Genomic DNA, 15,865 nt, shown 5'->3' with positions numbered 1-15,865 from the left:
ATCATGACAATGAAAGATTCCAAGCCTGATAGAGCTTTACAGGACTTCCTCTGACAGAAATGTTCTGTTCCTGGCAAGGAAAAAACAAAACCAGGAATGCTCTGTTTAACTCTGGTTATGCAAGTCTTCATAATGGTGCCATAAAAGTCTCCCTACTTGCAGTTCTCTTAACGATTCCAGGTCATTTGTTGCTTCTTGTTAAAAACAGAAGCCAGTTTGCTGCTATCAGTTATGCAACTTATACACCGGATAACTTGGATGCAGACATCATGCATGAGCCATTCAGACATGACAAACCTGACATGGAAATAACCACATGGTAGGGAGATATTTCATGATACTATTTCAATACTTGGGGGGATAAACATATACACAACATTTTAAGAACATGACATTTTTTTAAAAAAATGCCCTGAACAATAGGCTTAGTATAGCTCTGCTATACTAGGGAGGTTACTTCTCATAAGGCAAAAAGTTACCTGTGGAGCTGCCATTAATATTTGTTGGCTGGGCCATGCTTGCTGAGTGACAAATCCTGAAACTGATTGTTAGGAGTCATGCAAATCAAGCATCAAATCCAATCAGGCATGCAACCTGCAAGAGAAAAAAAAAAGGTCATCAAAATATTGCAATTCCAAAACTAGTTGAGTTTCATTATAAAGATCACCAGGTATAGGCCCATGTCCTCAAGTTTAAGCATAGAAAATGGGATAGGCTGATGCATTTTAAAAATAATAATACAGAAGAGTGTGAATTTCAAAAGTCAAGTGACTTAAAGCGTTACTGTCAGGCACAAAATTAACAGAAAGACATAGCTGTCAATTTACAGATTTGAAAATAAGGGACCAGCAGCCAAAATAAGGGATCAACAATTACTTTGATAAAATACATATTCTGCTGCGTGCAAATGGCTTTAGATACCTATTAGGTCCATAAATTACCATATAGCATATATTGAACCCACAAAAAACCAGCAACAATTTGTTGTTGACAAAGGACAGCTGGACACAGAAAGGGCCCCATTACCTTCAGTAGTTTATTTAAGGGACATCATCAATAAGGGACAGCAGCGGGACATGGTGCTGGGATAAGGGACTGTCCTGCCAAATAAGGGACACTTGACAGCTATGCAGAAAGATGAAAATATCTGAGCAAACTGAACACAGATGTTGGTAAACACCACAGACCACAAATCCTCTACAGCAAATATGAAGTAACACAAGCATGGCTTTGGCTTTGATTAGAGGGGAAATCAATAAGGCAGTGATTGTAACAACGAAGCCCTGAAATACAAAGAATCTACATGAACATAAAGGAGGAAAGAACTTCAATTTGGACTAACAAACGTCACTTTTATTTGCCTCTAGGTTGCTTGAAAGGCATTAGAGTTCAGACTGGAATTTGACTGAAATGTGTTAGTTGAAATATAAAAGCAAAGGGGAGCTAAATTATAGACTGGAAAATTACAGACAGGCCCCAAGGACCTAGACAGTAGCATGAGAAATGTACTTTGCCAATACTGTTTGTGAGAGAGCATGATGTTATGCCACAATAGTTCCAAAGTGCGAAAAATGGATTGGAAAATCCAAATCAGCTTCTGGGCACAACTGTATTCATGTCACAGGACCAATACAACTGAACTGCACACTAGAACTATGTTCGCAGTGCAGATTCAGAAGCAGCGAGCTGCATAGCGCTATCATTCTCACATCAATGATTAAACCGTGTGGGGCTTGTTTTATCATTCAGCATCATTTATCTATCCAGCAATAGGTGGCTGTAATTTAAACCAAGAAGGAAAACTGATCTGCAAAAAATATAACTTTGCAATTTGCAGGCAGTGTTCGGCCTTGTGTATGTATATACAGTGGTACCTCAGGTTAGGTACTTAATTCGTTCTGGAGGTCTGTACTTAACCTGAAACTGTTCTTAACCTGAAGCACCACTTTAGCTAATGGGGCCTCCTGCTGCCGCCGCGCTGCCGGAATGATTTCTGAACTCATCCTGAAGCAAAGTGCTTAACCTGAAGCACAATTTCTGGGTTAGTGGACTCTAACCTGAAGCGTAGGTAACCGGAAGCGTATGTAACCCGAGGTACCACTGTACTGAATATCACCCACCCACCCACCCACAATATATATATTTGTGTATATTGAAGTTTAGAAGGTGTCACACAGAGCATGCATATTAGAAGAAAGTTTGTTTCTCAGAAAATTAGGCTTTCTGCCCTTACCAATCCCGTGTTCCTACATGCTTGTTTCATACCTGCCTGAGATTATTGTGCTCTGAATACTTCAGGGCAAATGCAAAAACAAGTAACGACTGGTTAGAAGTACTATTTGCTAATAGAAGTTTAGATGCTGCTCTCAAGGCGGGAGAAAGCATTCTTTATTCCGTATTCAAACACTGAATAGTCAATGTGCCAAGAGTCTCGGTACTGACATGGCTTGACAGGACTGTCAAAAATTGGAACAAAATTATTTTCCGCATACAGGCAAAAGCTTATTCAGCAGCGCACATAGATGATGAAAGTCTTGAGAAAAAGAAAAAGGGGAAATAAAAAATCAGGGGACTTACTAGGTCCTTTGTCCACCTACTGCCGTTTAGTAAAGGTAAAGGGACTCCTGACCGTTAGGTCCAATCGCGGATGACTCTGGGGTTGTGGCACTCATCTCGCTTTATTGGCCGAGGGAGCCGCCGTACAGCTTTCGGGTCATGTGGCCAGCATGACTAAGCCGCTTCTGGCGAAACAGAGCAGCACACGGAAACACCGTTTACCTTCCCGCCAGAGCGGTACCTATTTATCTACTTGCACTTTGATGTGCCTTCAAACTGCTAGGTTGGCAGGAGCAGGGACCGAGCAACGGGAGCTCACCCTGTCGCAGGGATTCAAACCGCCGACCTTCTGATTGGCAAGCCCTAGGCTCTGTGGTTTAACCCACAGTTAAGCCTGTGCCTAAACCACACATTCAGAAGCTACCATTGACTAGGCTTGAGGCCCCTTCACCTTGACTTAGGCTGCTTACCTGCACTGCATCTCGTGCAATTAGTATACATGCATATATCTGATTCTAAGCATAGGAAAGCCCACCTTATAATGCACAAACTACAGAAACAAAAAAATATAATGCATGTATCCACCATGCATGCTGCAGGGTGCGCTATGGACATGTGTGGTACATGGTCAATTTAACCACTACTCTGTGAGTGTCAGCTGTCCGGTGCAAAATTCAGATTCACTAGATAGCCTTTATCAAAGCCAACAGACTTCCTTTACCTCAATATTTCATATGCAATATGAGTATTAAAAAAATGATGTGATGATAACCAGGGTAATATGTTCAGGTAGGTAGCCGTGTTGGTCTGACACAGTCAAAATAAATAAAAGTATAAGGAATTTGTCCAGTAGCACCTTAGAGACCAACTAAGTTTGTTTTGGGTATAAGCTTTCATGTGCATATAAACTCAGACTCCGCTAACCCAGAAATAGTGCTTCAGGATGAGAACAGAAATCGTGCTCCGGCGGCACGGCAGCAGCAGGAGGCCCCATTAGTTAAAGTGGTGCTTCAGGTTAAGAACAGTTTCAGGTTAAGTACGGACCTCCAGAGCGAATTAAATACTTAACCTGAGGTACCACTGTACACTAAACCTTACATATAGTGGGAGGGGGCAGTGGCGTAGCGTGGGTTATCAGCACCCGGGGCAAGGCAAGTAATTTGCGCCCCCTAACCCGGGGCAAGGCAAGTAATTTGCACCCCCTAACCCGGGGCAAGGCAAGTACAGTAATTTACTCTCCCAAGCAGCAGCAGCGAGGCTTCTCTTTCCCCCGCGCTCTCCCGGAGCTGCCTCTTTTCTTTCCTTTTTTCCCTTTCTCCAAGGCTTTTCGCTTTCTCTCCTTAATTGATTCCCCCTCCACACCATGGCGTTTCCTGGCTGCTTCCCCCCCCCCTCTTCCCCTCTCTCTCCTCCTCGCTCTGCTTGCCTTGCCCTGCCCTGCCCTGCCTGAGGGCGCCCTGAGGAGACTCCCGAGGCGAGGTAGAAAAAAGGGGGGAAAGTCTCTTCCCGCCCCCCTCGCCAGACTCCCTGCTCGGCGCGGCCAGTGGAGAGAGAGCCGCAATTACCATACAGCTCCTCTCCCTCCACTTCGCCAAGCTGTCAAAGCCCGGCAGCAGCGGCAACGGCAGCAGCAGGCGCAGCCAGACCCCCGCCAGCCAGTCAGCCTGCCCGCCCAGCTTCCTCTCCTTTTTTTGCCCGCGGCAGAAGGCTTTGCTCTCCCCCTTCTGCGACCTCCTCGCCAAGCCGAGCGAGTGCGGGCTCCCTAACCCGTGGATTTTAGTAGGGGCAGAGAGCTGTTAGTGTGAGTGCGCCCCCCGCCCAAGTTGCGCCCGGTGCGGCCGGCACCCCTGGCACCCCCCACGCTACGCCACTGGGAGGGGGGCGGGGTTTTTCTCAAAAGGAGATGGGTGATTGAAGAAGTGTGCATGCACATGAAAGCTTATACCCAGAACAAACTTAGTTGGCCTCTAAGGTGCTACTGGACAATTTTTAAAATTTATTTTGACCAGGGTAATACGTGGCATGCTTTAGAAAAGCTCAGCAAAAGCCAGGGGTAGGCAGACACCACATGCAATAGCTTTTTCTGAAGAGTAAGCATTAAGGTAAGTGAAATGTTAAGATTATATAAAGTTGCCAAAGCCTGAGAACTGAAATGGCTCTAACGTGGGCCGTTCATTCATCAGTGGGAACTTTTAGTTAATCTGCAATTTCAGCCTCCCCAAGTTGCCAGTCGCTGCATGAAGATGTTTTTCTGGGCACTTGGCCAGAGTACAGTGTTTAAAATGTAACCCTGAGTGACGATAAAAACAAGACACACCAGTCCCTGGAACCTCCCACAGCAGGGCATGAAAGGGACTCCTTCAGACATGGCTTGCAGGAAAGGGGGCAGTCATGTCAGGAATAGCTTATCCAAACCACATCAAGGTACCACTATGGCTTAATTCAAGACTTCATCGTATTTGGAGTAGATCCACTGAGCTCAGTGGGTTTACTCAATGTAGGGCTATGTCTAGTTCAAATCCCTTGACCAGGCATCCCTGGCCCTGCACGTGTTTTAGGACTACAATTCCCACCATCCCTGACCACTGGTCCTGTTAGCTAGGGACGATGGGAGTTGTAGTCCCAAAACAGCTGGAGGGCCGAGTTTGGGGGTGCCTGCCCTTGACTTTACTGCATAAGCATATAGTTAGCATTACATGCAGCTGATGATGACATCCCTGTGGCCCAGGTGTTCCCTTCTGGGTTCGGGAGCTTAGGAGTGAGGCATTTTAAACAGAGCTGGGATTCGTTCGTAGAGTTTATATGGTAGACTCACATTTACAGAGCTTCAACAATACGCAATGTTACAATACGCAATGTCACGATGATATGAACTAGTGGTTACACTGTAATTATGGATTGCAATTTTTAAGCAACAATTGCTATGGTCTCACCTGCTCCATATACTCAAAACGTTTTATTTATTTGCATTCTTTGTTTATTATGTCAATAAATAAAGTATCTCGACAAACTTTCATTAGCTATGAGAACAGACTTATAGCACAGGAAAATGCTTGCAGAATAGCAGCAAAGGCATCACAGAAACAAACTGTAAAAAGCATTGTTTACATTATTTTAGAAATGAAAGGTTGTTTTTTTAACCCAAACACCAGCTCTTAAAGCATCGTCCCCATTTTAGCTCATGAAATGCAACTGAAGAGCCTGAAGACCACTGCGATTTTGGTATCTGTTTACCATGAGAATAAAGTAGAATAGCAATTCCTGTTGCACTCCCTCCCCTCTGCCGCAAATATCAATTTGCAGCTCAGTAATAAGTGACCTGCATTAAAGTGTGCTATTCAAGTTATGATACGGATAACCACTGTCAGGGAACTGCCATCGGAACGAGAGGAGGAGGCGAGGCTCCCCGACGATGCTGGAGAGGGGCCAAGCAGGGAGGGAGGCAGGTCTCCTGTTGGGGAAGGAAATCAGCGCAACACCAGGGATGGAGGGGGACCAACGGGGGAAGCAGAGAGCAGGCTCAGAGACTCTTCACTGGACACCAGCGGGGAGAGCACAGGTCCTCCGCTACCCACGCCCTCCCTGTGCAGAAGACTTCCGCGCAGGGAGAGTAGGAGGAGACTGGGCGTCAAACAACTTTTATGTTGGAAAAGGTTTAAGAAACGCCCACTGTCGGATTCTGCCAGCGACTGAACAGCCACGAAGTGAAGGGCTGTCCAGCCAGGAAAGGTTTAACCAGGCCACCTAGCCAGGAGTGGCGGTAACTTACGCACGAGCAACCCCATATAACCATTACAACCATTATGTAGGATTCCACTGCCACCACCCTCTTATCAAGTGCCAAGCTGGAATTTTCTACATTTCAAGGTTAAGAGTACTGGAAAATGTATAGTTCTGCTAAATCTGGCTTGGCATCTGTCAGGTCCATAATATGTACTGTATTTTTTGCTCTATAAGACTCACTTTTTCCCTCCTAAAAAGTAAGGGGAAATGTGTATGCGTCTTATGGAGTGAATGCAGGCTGCGTAGCTATCCCAGAAGCCAGAACAGCAAGAGGGATTGCTGCTTTCACTGCACAGCGATCCCTCTTGCTGTTCTGGCTTCTGAGATTAAGAATATTTTTTTCTTGTTTTCCTACTCCTAAAACTAGGTGCATTTTGTGGTCTGGTGCGTCTTATAGAGCGAAAAATACGGTAGTTATATTGTGCAGGCTGAATGCGACCTCTGACCTAGGTCATAACACTTGTGACACTTGGTACTGGGCAAATTGCTTAGTACGCTTTACACCACTGTCAGTGTGCATCATTTTAAAAAAAGTAACTTGTAGAAAGAGGCAACACTATGGCTCTGAAGACGGCAATGATAAATCTCTGAGTCAGGACAAAGTGTCCTGTCTTTTCAGCCACACAGGAAGCGCCAGCAAATTACATTTGGCAAAACTATTTAAGAGCTAAGGCTACAGCTCTGTGCTGATATTAGCTAACACACTATTCAGAGAGCACCCTGTATATTTGTGTACATTCCAAGCTATAATCAGACACCTATTCCTAACAAAAGTTCAGCTCGAAAGGGCAGATTTAATTGCAATGCGACACTCGCCAAGCCCAATCCAGAAGACTAGCAACTTTCTTAGTCTGGATACACTGCTACTTCCAATATTTAATAGATAGAAAAACCTTTTAACAAAAGCTCATTGTTCTTAGCGGAGTTCAGGAAATAAAGATGGAATATTTCCGTTGCGCAGCAAATTATTCAGCAGAAAAGGGGTTCAAAGTGTGTGGTTTTAAACCAAAACAAATTCATGCTTTCTATGTAAAAACATTGAAACTAAACATTGAAACTAAGATTTCGTTGATTTTTCTTGGTTGTTGTTGTTGTTGTTGTTGTTGTTGTTGTTGTTATTTTGCGTGGTTCACATCTTTACTTCACAGGCGCAACTACCCCCGAAGACAGCAATAACTTTCATGAAGTTGTTCACAAAGATTTGAAATATCGATTTACTCTATGAAGTATCTATATGTGCTTTATTTTTGTGTAGTCCAACAGCTCTTAGTTGGTAAAAAGCCAGTTGTTAAATTTCAGCCCTTCAGCTCAGCTTCCTCACTTCTACCCAGAGATGTTGGGCAGAAAATTTTCCACTCCTCCACCCAAAACCTCCGAGTCTCCTAAGTTCATAAGTACAGTGGTACCTCGGGTTAAGAACTTAATTCGTTCTGGAGATCTGTTCTTAACCTAGAACTGTTCTTAACCCGAAGCACCACTTTAGCTAATGGGGCCTCCCATTGCTGCCGCTGCGCAATTTCTGTTCTCATCCTGAAGCAAAGTTCTTAACCCGAGGTACTATTTCTGGGTTAGCGGAGTCTGTAACCTGAGGTGTATGTAACCCAAAATACCACTGTAATAACGCATCACAGAATCAAAGAATTGTAGAGTTGAGATTGAATCCTGACAAGACAGAAGTACTGTTTCTGGGGGACAGGAGGCGGGCAGGTGTGGAGGATTTCCTGGTCCTGAATGGGGTAACTGTCCCCTTGAAGGACCAGGTGCGTAGCCTGGGAGTCATTTTGGACTCACAGCTGTCCATGGAGGCACAGATCAAATCCGTGTCCAGGGCAGCTGTTTACCAGCTCCACCTGGTACGCAGTCTGAGACCCTATCTGCCTGCGGACTGTCTCGCCAGAGTGGTGCATGCTCTGGTTATCTCCCACTTGGACTACTGCAATGCGCTCTACATGGGGCTACCTTTGAAGGTGACCTGGAAACTACAACTAATCCAGAACGCGGCAGCCAGACTGGTGACTGGGAGCAGCTGCCGAGACCACATAACACCGGTCTTGAAAGACCTACATTGGCTTCCAGTATGTTTCCGAGCACAGTTCAAAGTGTTGGTCTGACCTTTAAAGCCCTAAACGGCCTCAGTCCAGTATATCTGAAGGAGCGTCTCCACCCCCATTGTTTTACCTGGACACTGAAGTCCAGCACCGAAGGCCTTCTGGTGGTTCCCTCACTGCGAGAAGCCAAGTTACAGGGAACTAGGCAGAGGGCCCTCTCGGTAGTGGCGCCCGCCCTGTGGAACGCCCTCCCACCAGATGTCAAAGAGAACAACAACTACCAGACTTTTAGAAGACATCTGAAGGCAGCCCTGTTCAGGGAAGCTTTTAATGTTTGATGCATTACAGTATTTTAATATTTTGTTGGAAGTCGCCCAGAATGGCTGGGGAAGACCAGCCAGATGCGCGAGGTATAAATAAATTATTATTATTATTATTATTATTATTATTATTATTATTATTATTAGCTGGAAGGGACCTTGAGGGTCATCATCCAACCCCCTGCAAAGTAGGATTCCTGCCCACAGCCATCCCTGGCTGGGCTCAAACCACCAACCTTATAGTTAGCAGCCAGACACACTGACCCATTGAGCCACAGAAATGGATACTTGTGGCAAATAGCTATTAGGCAAGGTTGGCCATCCCAAATTTTTCAGCTTTGTTCAATATATGCAATAAACATGTTAAATTATATCACTCTAGAGCATTCCATTTTTTTCCCCATTTCAAATTTTGCCGTGCACATTGGCCAATTCAAAAGAAGAAGAGGAGTTTGGATCTGATATCCCACCTTTCACTAGTCAAGATAACCCCACAATTAATTGCTAGTTGCTATAGCAATGAGCTCATATGTTTGCTTTGATGCAACTTAATTGGTTTCATTTGAAGGTATCCTTATCAGTGGGTCTGAGATACTGGACTCTGAGCCCAGAGAGGGGACAGCTGTAGAAGAAGAAGAAGAGTTTGGATTTGATATCCCGCCTTTCACTCCCTTTAAGGAGTCTCAAAGCAGCTAACATTCTCCTTTCCCTTCCTCCCCCACAACAAACACTGTGTGAGGTGAGTGGGGCTGAGAGACTTCAGAGAAGTGTGACTGGCCCAAGGTCACCCAGCAGCTGCATGTGGAGGAGCGGAGACGCGAACCCGGTTTCCCAGATTACGAGACTGCCACTCTTAACCACTACACCACACTGGCTCTCAAGAAAAACACTCTAGGAAACCCCTATTCACTGCCCCATCTCACCTAAGTAGGATCCTCTGAAGAAAGTAATGTCAGAAAAGGCTCAGCGCATGTAACAAAGTTCTGCAAATTTGTATTACTGACTTACTAAGTAGACCGGATGCTTAAAAAACAACAACAAAAAACGCCACCTAGGACAGTTTCTACAACTAGCCTTGAAGTCTCTATTAGGGATGGGGATGATGATGATGATGATGATGATATTTTATTTATATCCCGCCCTCCCCAGCCGAATCCGGGCTCAGAGTGGCTAACAATGGTAAAATAATACAGCATACCGGATGCCCACCAAAGACAAGATTCAGTATTTCAGAAACTGATTTACATTGTTTTGAACTGCCTGTCTTGTCTCAAAGAATAAGAGAAGTGTGTTAGGGAGTTATTATGAATGATAAACAATTTGACACTTTTCTTGCTGTTTTCTGCTCAGCTGATCTACCTCCTTTCCAAAAGCACCTTGTCTTTTGTTGTTGCTGTTGGTCAAATTGTTTTCATTGACTTTCCAAATTTTACCAAATGAGCCACAAATTAAGACAAACCTAATACACCTTTTCCAAGCATTGCTTTCTTGCACTCCTTTCTTGGTGCTCCCAAAGTTTCCTCTTGTTGCTGCTTTATTTTCCTGGTTGCTTCTAGTTCACATTCCATTCCTTAAAACTGACCTTGCATTGCATTAGGTTCTTTTATTGTTTTTAAACTTGTCATCCTTAACCGTCAGCTATCCACTTGCCCAAAAGCACCTTGTCTAGAAAGAAAACGACAGCCCTGGCAAACTTATTCCCTGGCTGGAAGCTCAAGATATCACACACAATACACACAACCTCTTCCTTTCCCATCCTTTGTAGACTGTTTGGAGAGATGAAATGACTTTAAAAACAGTCTGGGCTCTCTGGTCCCGGAGGCTTCAGGAGCACCTTGGTTCAGTTTAATGTGCCTCAGGGAAGACTTGCTTCACCCCAAAAGAGCTCTGATCTCCCCCAAAGCAATCTTCTCTGGTGATCCCTTGTAGCCGAGTAAGATTGTCTTCCATAAACACAATTTTAACAGTGAGTCCGTACTTGACTGTGGAGGCCAATTCTGGATCCACACGTCCTTCCACAGTGGGGACATAGGTTTCCGGGCAGGAGTTGATCATGGTGTGGATTTGCCAAGCGTGCCTTCCTCTTAGCACGTTTCTCCCTTGCGTCCTGAGTTTGAGTGTCTTCAAAGCCCATGACACCTTTGGTCAAGGCTGTTCTCCAATTGGAGCACTCACAGGCAAGTGTTTCCCAATGGTTGGTGTTTATACTACATTTTTTAAAATTTGCCTTGAGAGAGTCTTTAAACCTCTTTTGTTGACCACCAGCATTACGCTTTCCATTTTTAAGTTCGGACTAGAGTAATTTCCCCAAAGCAGGATACATGAATTCAAAATCATGCTTTCTCTAATCTTACTGAGTGAAACATGTGTACCAAGTGTTCTTGGTTGATGCTAAATGGAAGAAGCCTTAATGAAAATTCAACAGGATGTCAGAGGTAATCAGAACAAGAACAATGAAGGGAATAACCTTAGATTAACAGATGGGGGGAGGAGAGGAATGGGATGGGGGGAGGAGAGAGAGAGAGAGAGAGAGAGAGAGAGAGAGAGAGAGAGAGAGACTGAGACTTGTGGGCGGCCCATTGGTACCATGGATGCAGATCTGGTAGGATGTTGACTTGGCAAGAAATTATCCTAGTTCCCTACAATATTTACATAACGTTTAAGGTTTGGCACATACACAACATTTTATCATTTCATTTTTGACAATCTGTAACTCAATTTCCACAACTGAGTAATTTTGTTGATGCTCTGATTTTTTTGTATTTAGAACCAACTCTACATACCTACTAGCCTAATCAGCTGCAGGGACTACAGACAGCCTCCAGGCATTCCAGATAGAGAAAGCTTTGTAGAAATGGCGCTTTTCCTCTTTCAGGTGTCAAATGCACACCTAGGCAAGGGCACGTGAGCTAGTTTTTGCGAACTCATTTTGCAAAATTGTATTAAAACCCAAAGTGCTAATTCCAATGACAAAAGGCATGGCTCTGACAGACATCTGGGGACCCTATAAATTGCCATACAATGAAGACATTCTCTAGAAGTCCAACCAAGTCAGAGGACTACCATTTTCAGTATAGCAGAATTTTTTTTTTTTTTTAAGGTATAAATGAGGAACAGATTTTTATTTGCTGAGAACTAATTCATTCCCTTGGAGTGCTTTTTAATATATAAAAATCCACATGGTGGCTATTCATATACACCCTACGCAAGTCAGGCATGCTAGTACCTTAAACTAACATAAGCAACCCTTTCTAATTCTGTACCTCTTAATTCTATTCCTTTATAAAGGGAAAGAAAATGGGGAACAGATTTTTAATACCTCCAGTTAATCTATGTGCAGTTTAAAGCAGTCTCTTCCTTGGCACTAAACAGTAGCTTGTAATTTTAAATCTTTACTTACGGAAGTCTATATAGAAAGAGTGCCTTTTTATAAAAACATCATATAGTTGATGCAGATTTTAACAGTATTCAGCCATGATCAGAAATTTCTTACCTGCTGCCATCACACTCAAACGTGTTTTTTTTTTAAAAAAATAATTAAAAAAATGCTAGGAAAGAAAGAACAGCAGGTTAACACACTAAAATGACACTCTCAAATGTTGAGATTGGGAGCCCTAACTCTCTTCTAAGTATAGATAAAAGTTATCCCAGGAGAGCTAAAGCAAGCTGACCTATTTGGAGGAACCACTGAGAGCTATTTCCACGAGGTGCTCAGAATTCATTTACCTCATGAGAAACCAAGTTTCAAGCAGCAGATGGCATTGGGAAAAGATCACCGCTATTTAAACACGCCTCATTCTCCTTGTCAGTAGAAGTTAAGTGGGCTCTAACTTTAGCTTGGAACATGTAGGGCTTAAATTATAATTTAGACATGGCTGCGACATAGTGGAGCAACTGCTTTGCATGCAGAATGTCTCTAGTTCTGTCCAAGTAAGGCTGGTAAAAGATTTCTGGCCACTTAGTGTTTGCAATGATTCTTCAACATCAACTTCGTTGGACTGGTCATGTTGTGCGGATGCCTGATGATCGTCTTCCAAAGCAACTACAGTGGTACCTTGGGTTACATACGCTTCAGGTTACAGACTCTGCTAACCCAGAAATAGTACAGTACCATGAACTTATTCAGGCATAGGCAAACTCGGCCCTCCAGATGTTTTGGGACTACAACTCCCATCTTCCCTGACCAGTGGTCCTGTTAGCTAGGGATGATGGGAGTTGTAGTCCCAAAACATCTGAAGGGCCGAGTTTGCCTATGCCTGAATAAGAGCTTGGAATCCAGTAATGTAAGATTGTGAATGCATCAAATCCGGCACATGGAGACCACTTTAACTAAAGTGTATTAATAGGGAATTAATTGGTATTGTTATAATTGGGCTGTTATTGGGGCAATACTGGAAAACTAATATAAATTTATTTCACGAAGAAAAAGCTTGCACTGATGGAAAGATCAACTTAGCACAACACTGAATTCTTCCCACTGACTGGTTCAACAAAAGTTATCACGCCCATACACACAGCTCTGGCCCAAGTTGGGATTTTCAGCTCTGCAAAGACCAGACCAACATGCTCCAGCTTTATCTTAAAACAATCACTGAGGCACCTCGCTTAACAAAGTGCAGTTCCACAGTCAAAATAGGAAACACATGTGTCTAAATTTGTACAGCTGGCAGAATGCAACTGTAGAAATAGCACAGTATTAAAACAACAAGACGGCAGGAGATTTTGCGATGCTATTGCGCAAGTTGCGGGACCTGGTACTTGCCTTCCAAACTGCAGAAGAGAAAATGTAGAAGGGAACGTACATGGGCTTGGTTCAGGCTTTGAGTCTATTTATTTATAGATAAGCTCACCCACCACATGAAGAGGTCGTGCAAAATCCAAGATGTTCTCTCTCCAATGTGGCAAGCATTCCTGAGGTATGCCAACCGTACGTCCCAGATCTAACCCACACCACTCCCTGGATCTTTCTAAGACCTTCCTGACCCATCAAGAGATGATAAATACAGGCTGAAGGTTTTGCAATTCTGCATGCTATGCACTGCAACCAAAGTGCTGGGTTTAAGTAAATGTTTTTTGTGTGATTGGGTTTCTTTTCTTTTTTAATTGGGCTATGCACAGACCGTTCACTGTGTAATGGAAAATTCCATATAAAGTTTTAAGAATTCTTTCTGGAACAACATTAAGGGAAAAGCAAATCACATCTCCTATAGCAGCCTCCAACAACCTAGTCCCTTTCAGATGTTTTGGACAACAAACCATAGCAGTTCAAGACAGCAGGCGAGTTGCAGTCCAAAATGGATGCAGGGCATCAGGTTGGTAACATTGGTCTTCCAGAGACACAAAATTTGAAGGCACAATTCTAATTATACCCCAAATACATATAAGCTGTAGTTGTCAGATCTTCCTGGCATTATCCCAGAAGGACAGGTTCATCACAACTAGCCCAAATCCCCACCTTTCAGTTCTGTGTTATCCCTGGTGCATGGGGTGTCCAAGCAGCGGAATATGAAAGACAAGCAAGAGACGTTGTCTTGTGGGTGTTGTGTTTCCTATAAGACAGGGGTGGCCAACTGCCAAGAGACTGCGATCTACTTACAGAATTAAAAACAGTGATCTACCCCCGTTTTGGGGGGGTTCAGTTCAAAGTTGTTGAGCTTTCTTTAGGGAGGATCTGCAGATCGTGAGAGAATGGAGGGGGTGGGCAAGGGGGGGGGATTCAATTTAACCAACGCTACAGAAAGGGACCCAGCTATCGACCACAATCTACCAAAACCTCCCAGGGATCTACCAGTAGATGGCGATCGACCTGTGGAACATCCCTGCTATTAGAAACAAGTTAAGAACAGCCACTACTTCCTCAGGCCTGAGAAGAAACATGCCAGGGGCTGGGGTATTTAAATAGGATGGAGGCGGCTTATAAAACACAGAATCCTGCAAATTTCTGTCAGCCCATCCTCACATCCCTCCCGTCTCCATCCCTTTCAGGAGACGTGGGTGGTGGTGCGGTCTAAACCACTAAGCATCTTGGGCTTGCCAATTGGAAGGTCAGCAGTTCAAATCCCCGCAACAGAGTGAGCTCCCATTGCTCTGTCCCACCTCCTGCCAGCCTAGCAGTTTGAAAGCACACCAGTGCAAGTAGATAAATAGGTACCGCTGCGGCAGGAAGGTAAACGGCGTTTCCATGCACTCTGCTTTCCATCACAGTGTCCCGTTGTGCCAGAAGCGGTTTAGTCCTGTTGGCCACATGACCCAGAAAGCTGACTGTGGACAAACGTTGGCTCCCTCAGCCTGAAAGCCAGATGAGTGCCGCAACCCCATAGTCACCTTTGACTGGACTTAACCGTCCAGGGGTCCTTTATCTTTTACCATACTGTTCCACCCCACTCAGCTGGATCCCACCCCTATGACCACATTAGGTTTTGCACCACTCCCAGCAACAGTTTTACTGATGAAGTTGGAAGGCGACTGTTGTTAACAAGGACAAAGCAAGTGATGTCACCAAAGCCACACAATGGAAAACATTAGAAGCAACATGTGGTTAATTTGACTAACTTCCCAGACTTTCAGCAATCATTTTCTGGTCATCAATAAAGGTTTGGAGATCAAGAATCCATTGTAAACAATACAAATATTGGAATATAACATGCAAGTGGAACCATCTCCCTCAAGAGGCTGTGGACTCTCCTTCCATGGTGGTTTTTAAGGAGAGGCTAGATGGCCATCTGTCACGGATGGTGTAGCTGAGATTCCTGCATTGCAGGGGGTGGACTGGATGACCTTCAAGGTCTCTTGTCAACTCTACAGTTCTATGATTAAAAAGAGAAGTCTCTCTTAGTCCCAGTTCTAGTCATGCTGTTTAGACATTTTCATATGCCAGTATGTGCCATCTATGTTAAGTTCAAGCTTAAATTTGTTAAAAAGTCACTTTGCTTACAACCTCTCGCAATTACTGATGAGAATTATTTATGTTCACTTCCTGTGAAAGGTTTCCCTCATCTTAAAAATAGGCCTTCTTATTTTCCTATTAGTTTTTCTTATTTTATTAGCATTTTAGCTGTGTTATGCAAGTAGCTGTACCTTTTACACAAGAGGTTTAAAACTTAAAATTAAAAGCTGTTGATACATACAACTCACAAAGAGGTTCTTTCATATGCAAAG

At 43.9% G+C, this 15,865-nt stretch overlaps 1 protein-coding gene and 1 long non-coding RNA gene across 4 annotated transcripts in view; one reads left to right on the top strand and one right to left on the bottom strand.

The window, feature by feature from the left end:
- Positions 1-15,865, top strand: part of LOC310835303 — a 481,690-nt gene that overhangs the window by 344,978 nt on the left and 120,847 nt on the right. The window lies entirely within an intron of this gene.
- The window catches only part of KANK1 (KN motif and ankyrin repeat domains 1), a 126,140-nt gene that overhangs the window by 53,893 nt on the left and 56,382 nt on the right, over positions 1-15,865 (bottom strand). For 2 of the 3 annotated variants that reach the window (XM_083718382.1, XM_083718384.1), the window contains one exon: positions 480-594. In XM_083718382.1, coding sequence (XP_083574508.1) covers positions 480-516 — 37 coding nt within the window. In that variant the 5' untranslated portion in view covers positions 517-594. Of the gene's footprint in view, positions 1-479; positions 595-12,200; positions 12,421-15,865 lie in introns of those variants that run through there. The other variant, XM_083718383.1, reaches the window with a different exon arrangement.

Source organism: Podarcis gaigeae (assembly GCF_964106915.1).
Source record: "Podarcis gaigeae genome assembly, chromosome: 17".
NCBI classification, from domain to species: Eukaryota; Metazoa; Chordata; class Lepidosauria; order Squamata; family Lacertidae; genus Podarcis; species Podarcis gaigeae.
The sequence above is the reverse complement of the archived record's forward strand: the minus strand, read 5'-3'. Positions and strand labels throughout refer to the sequence as shown.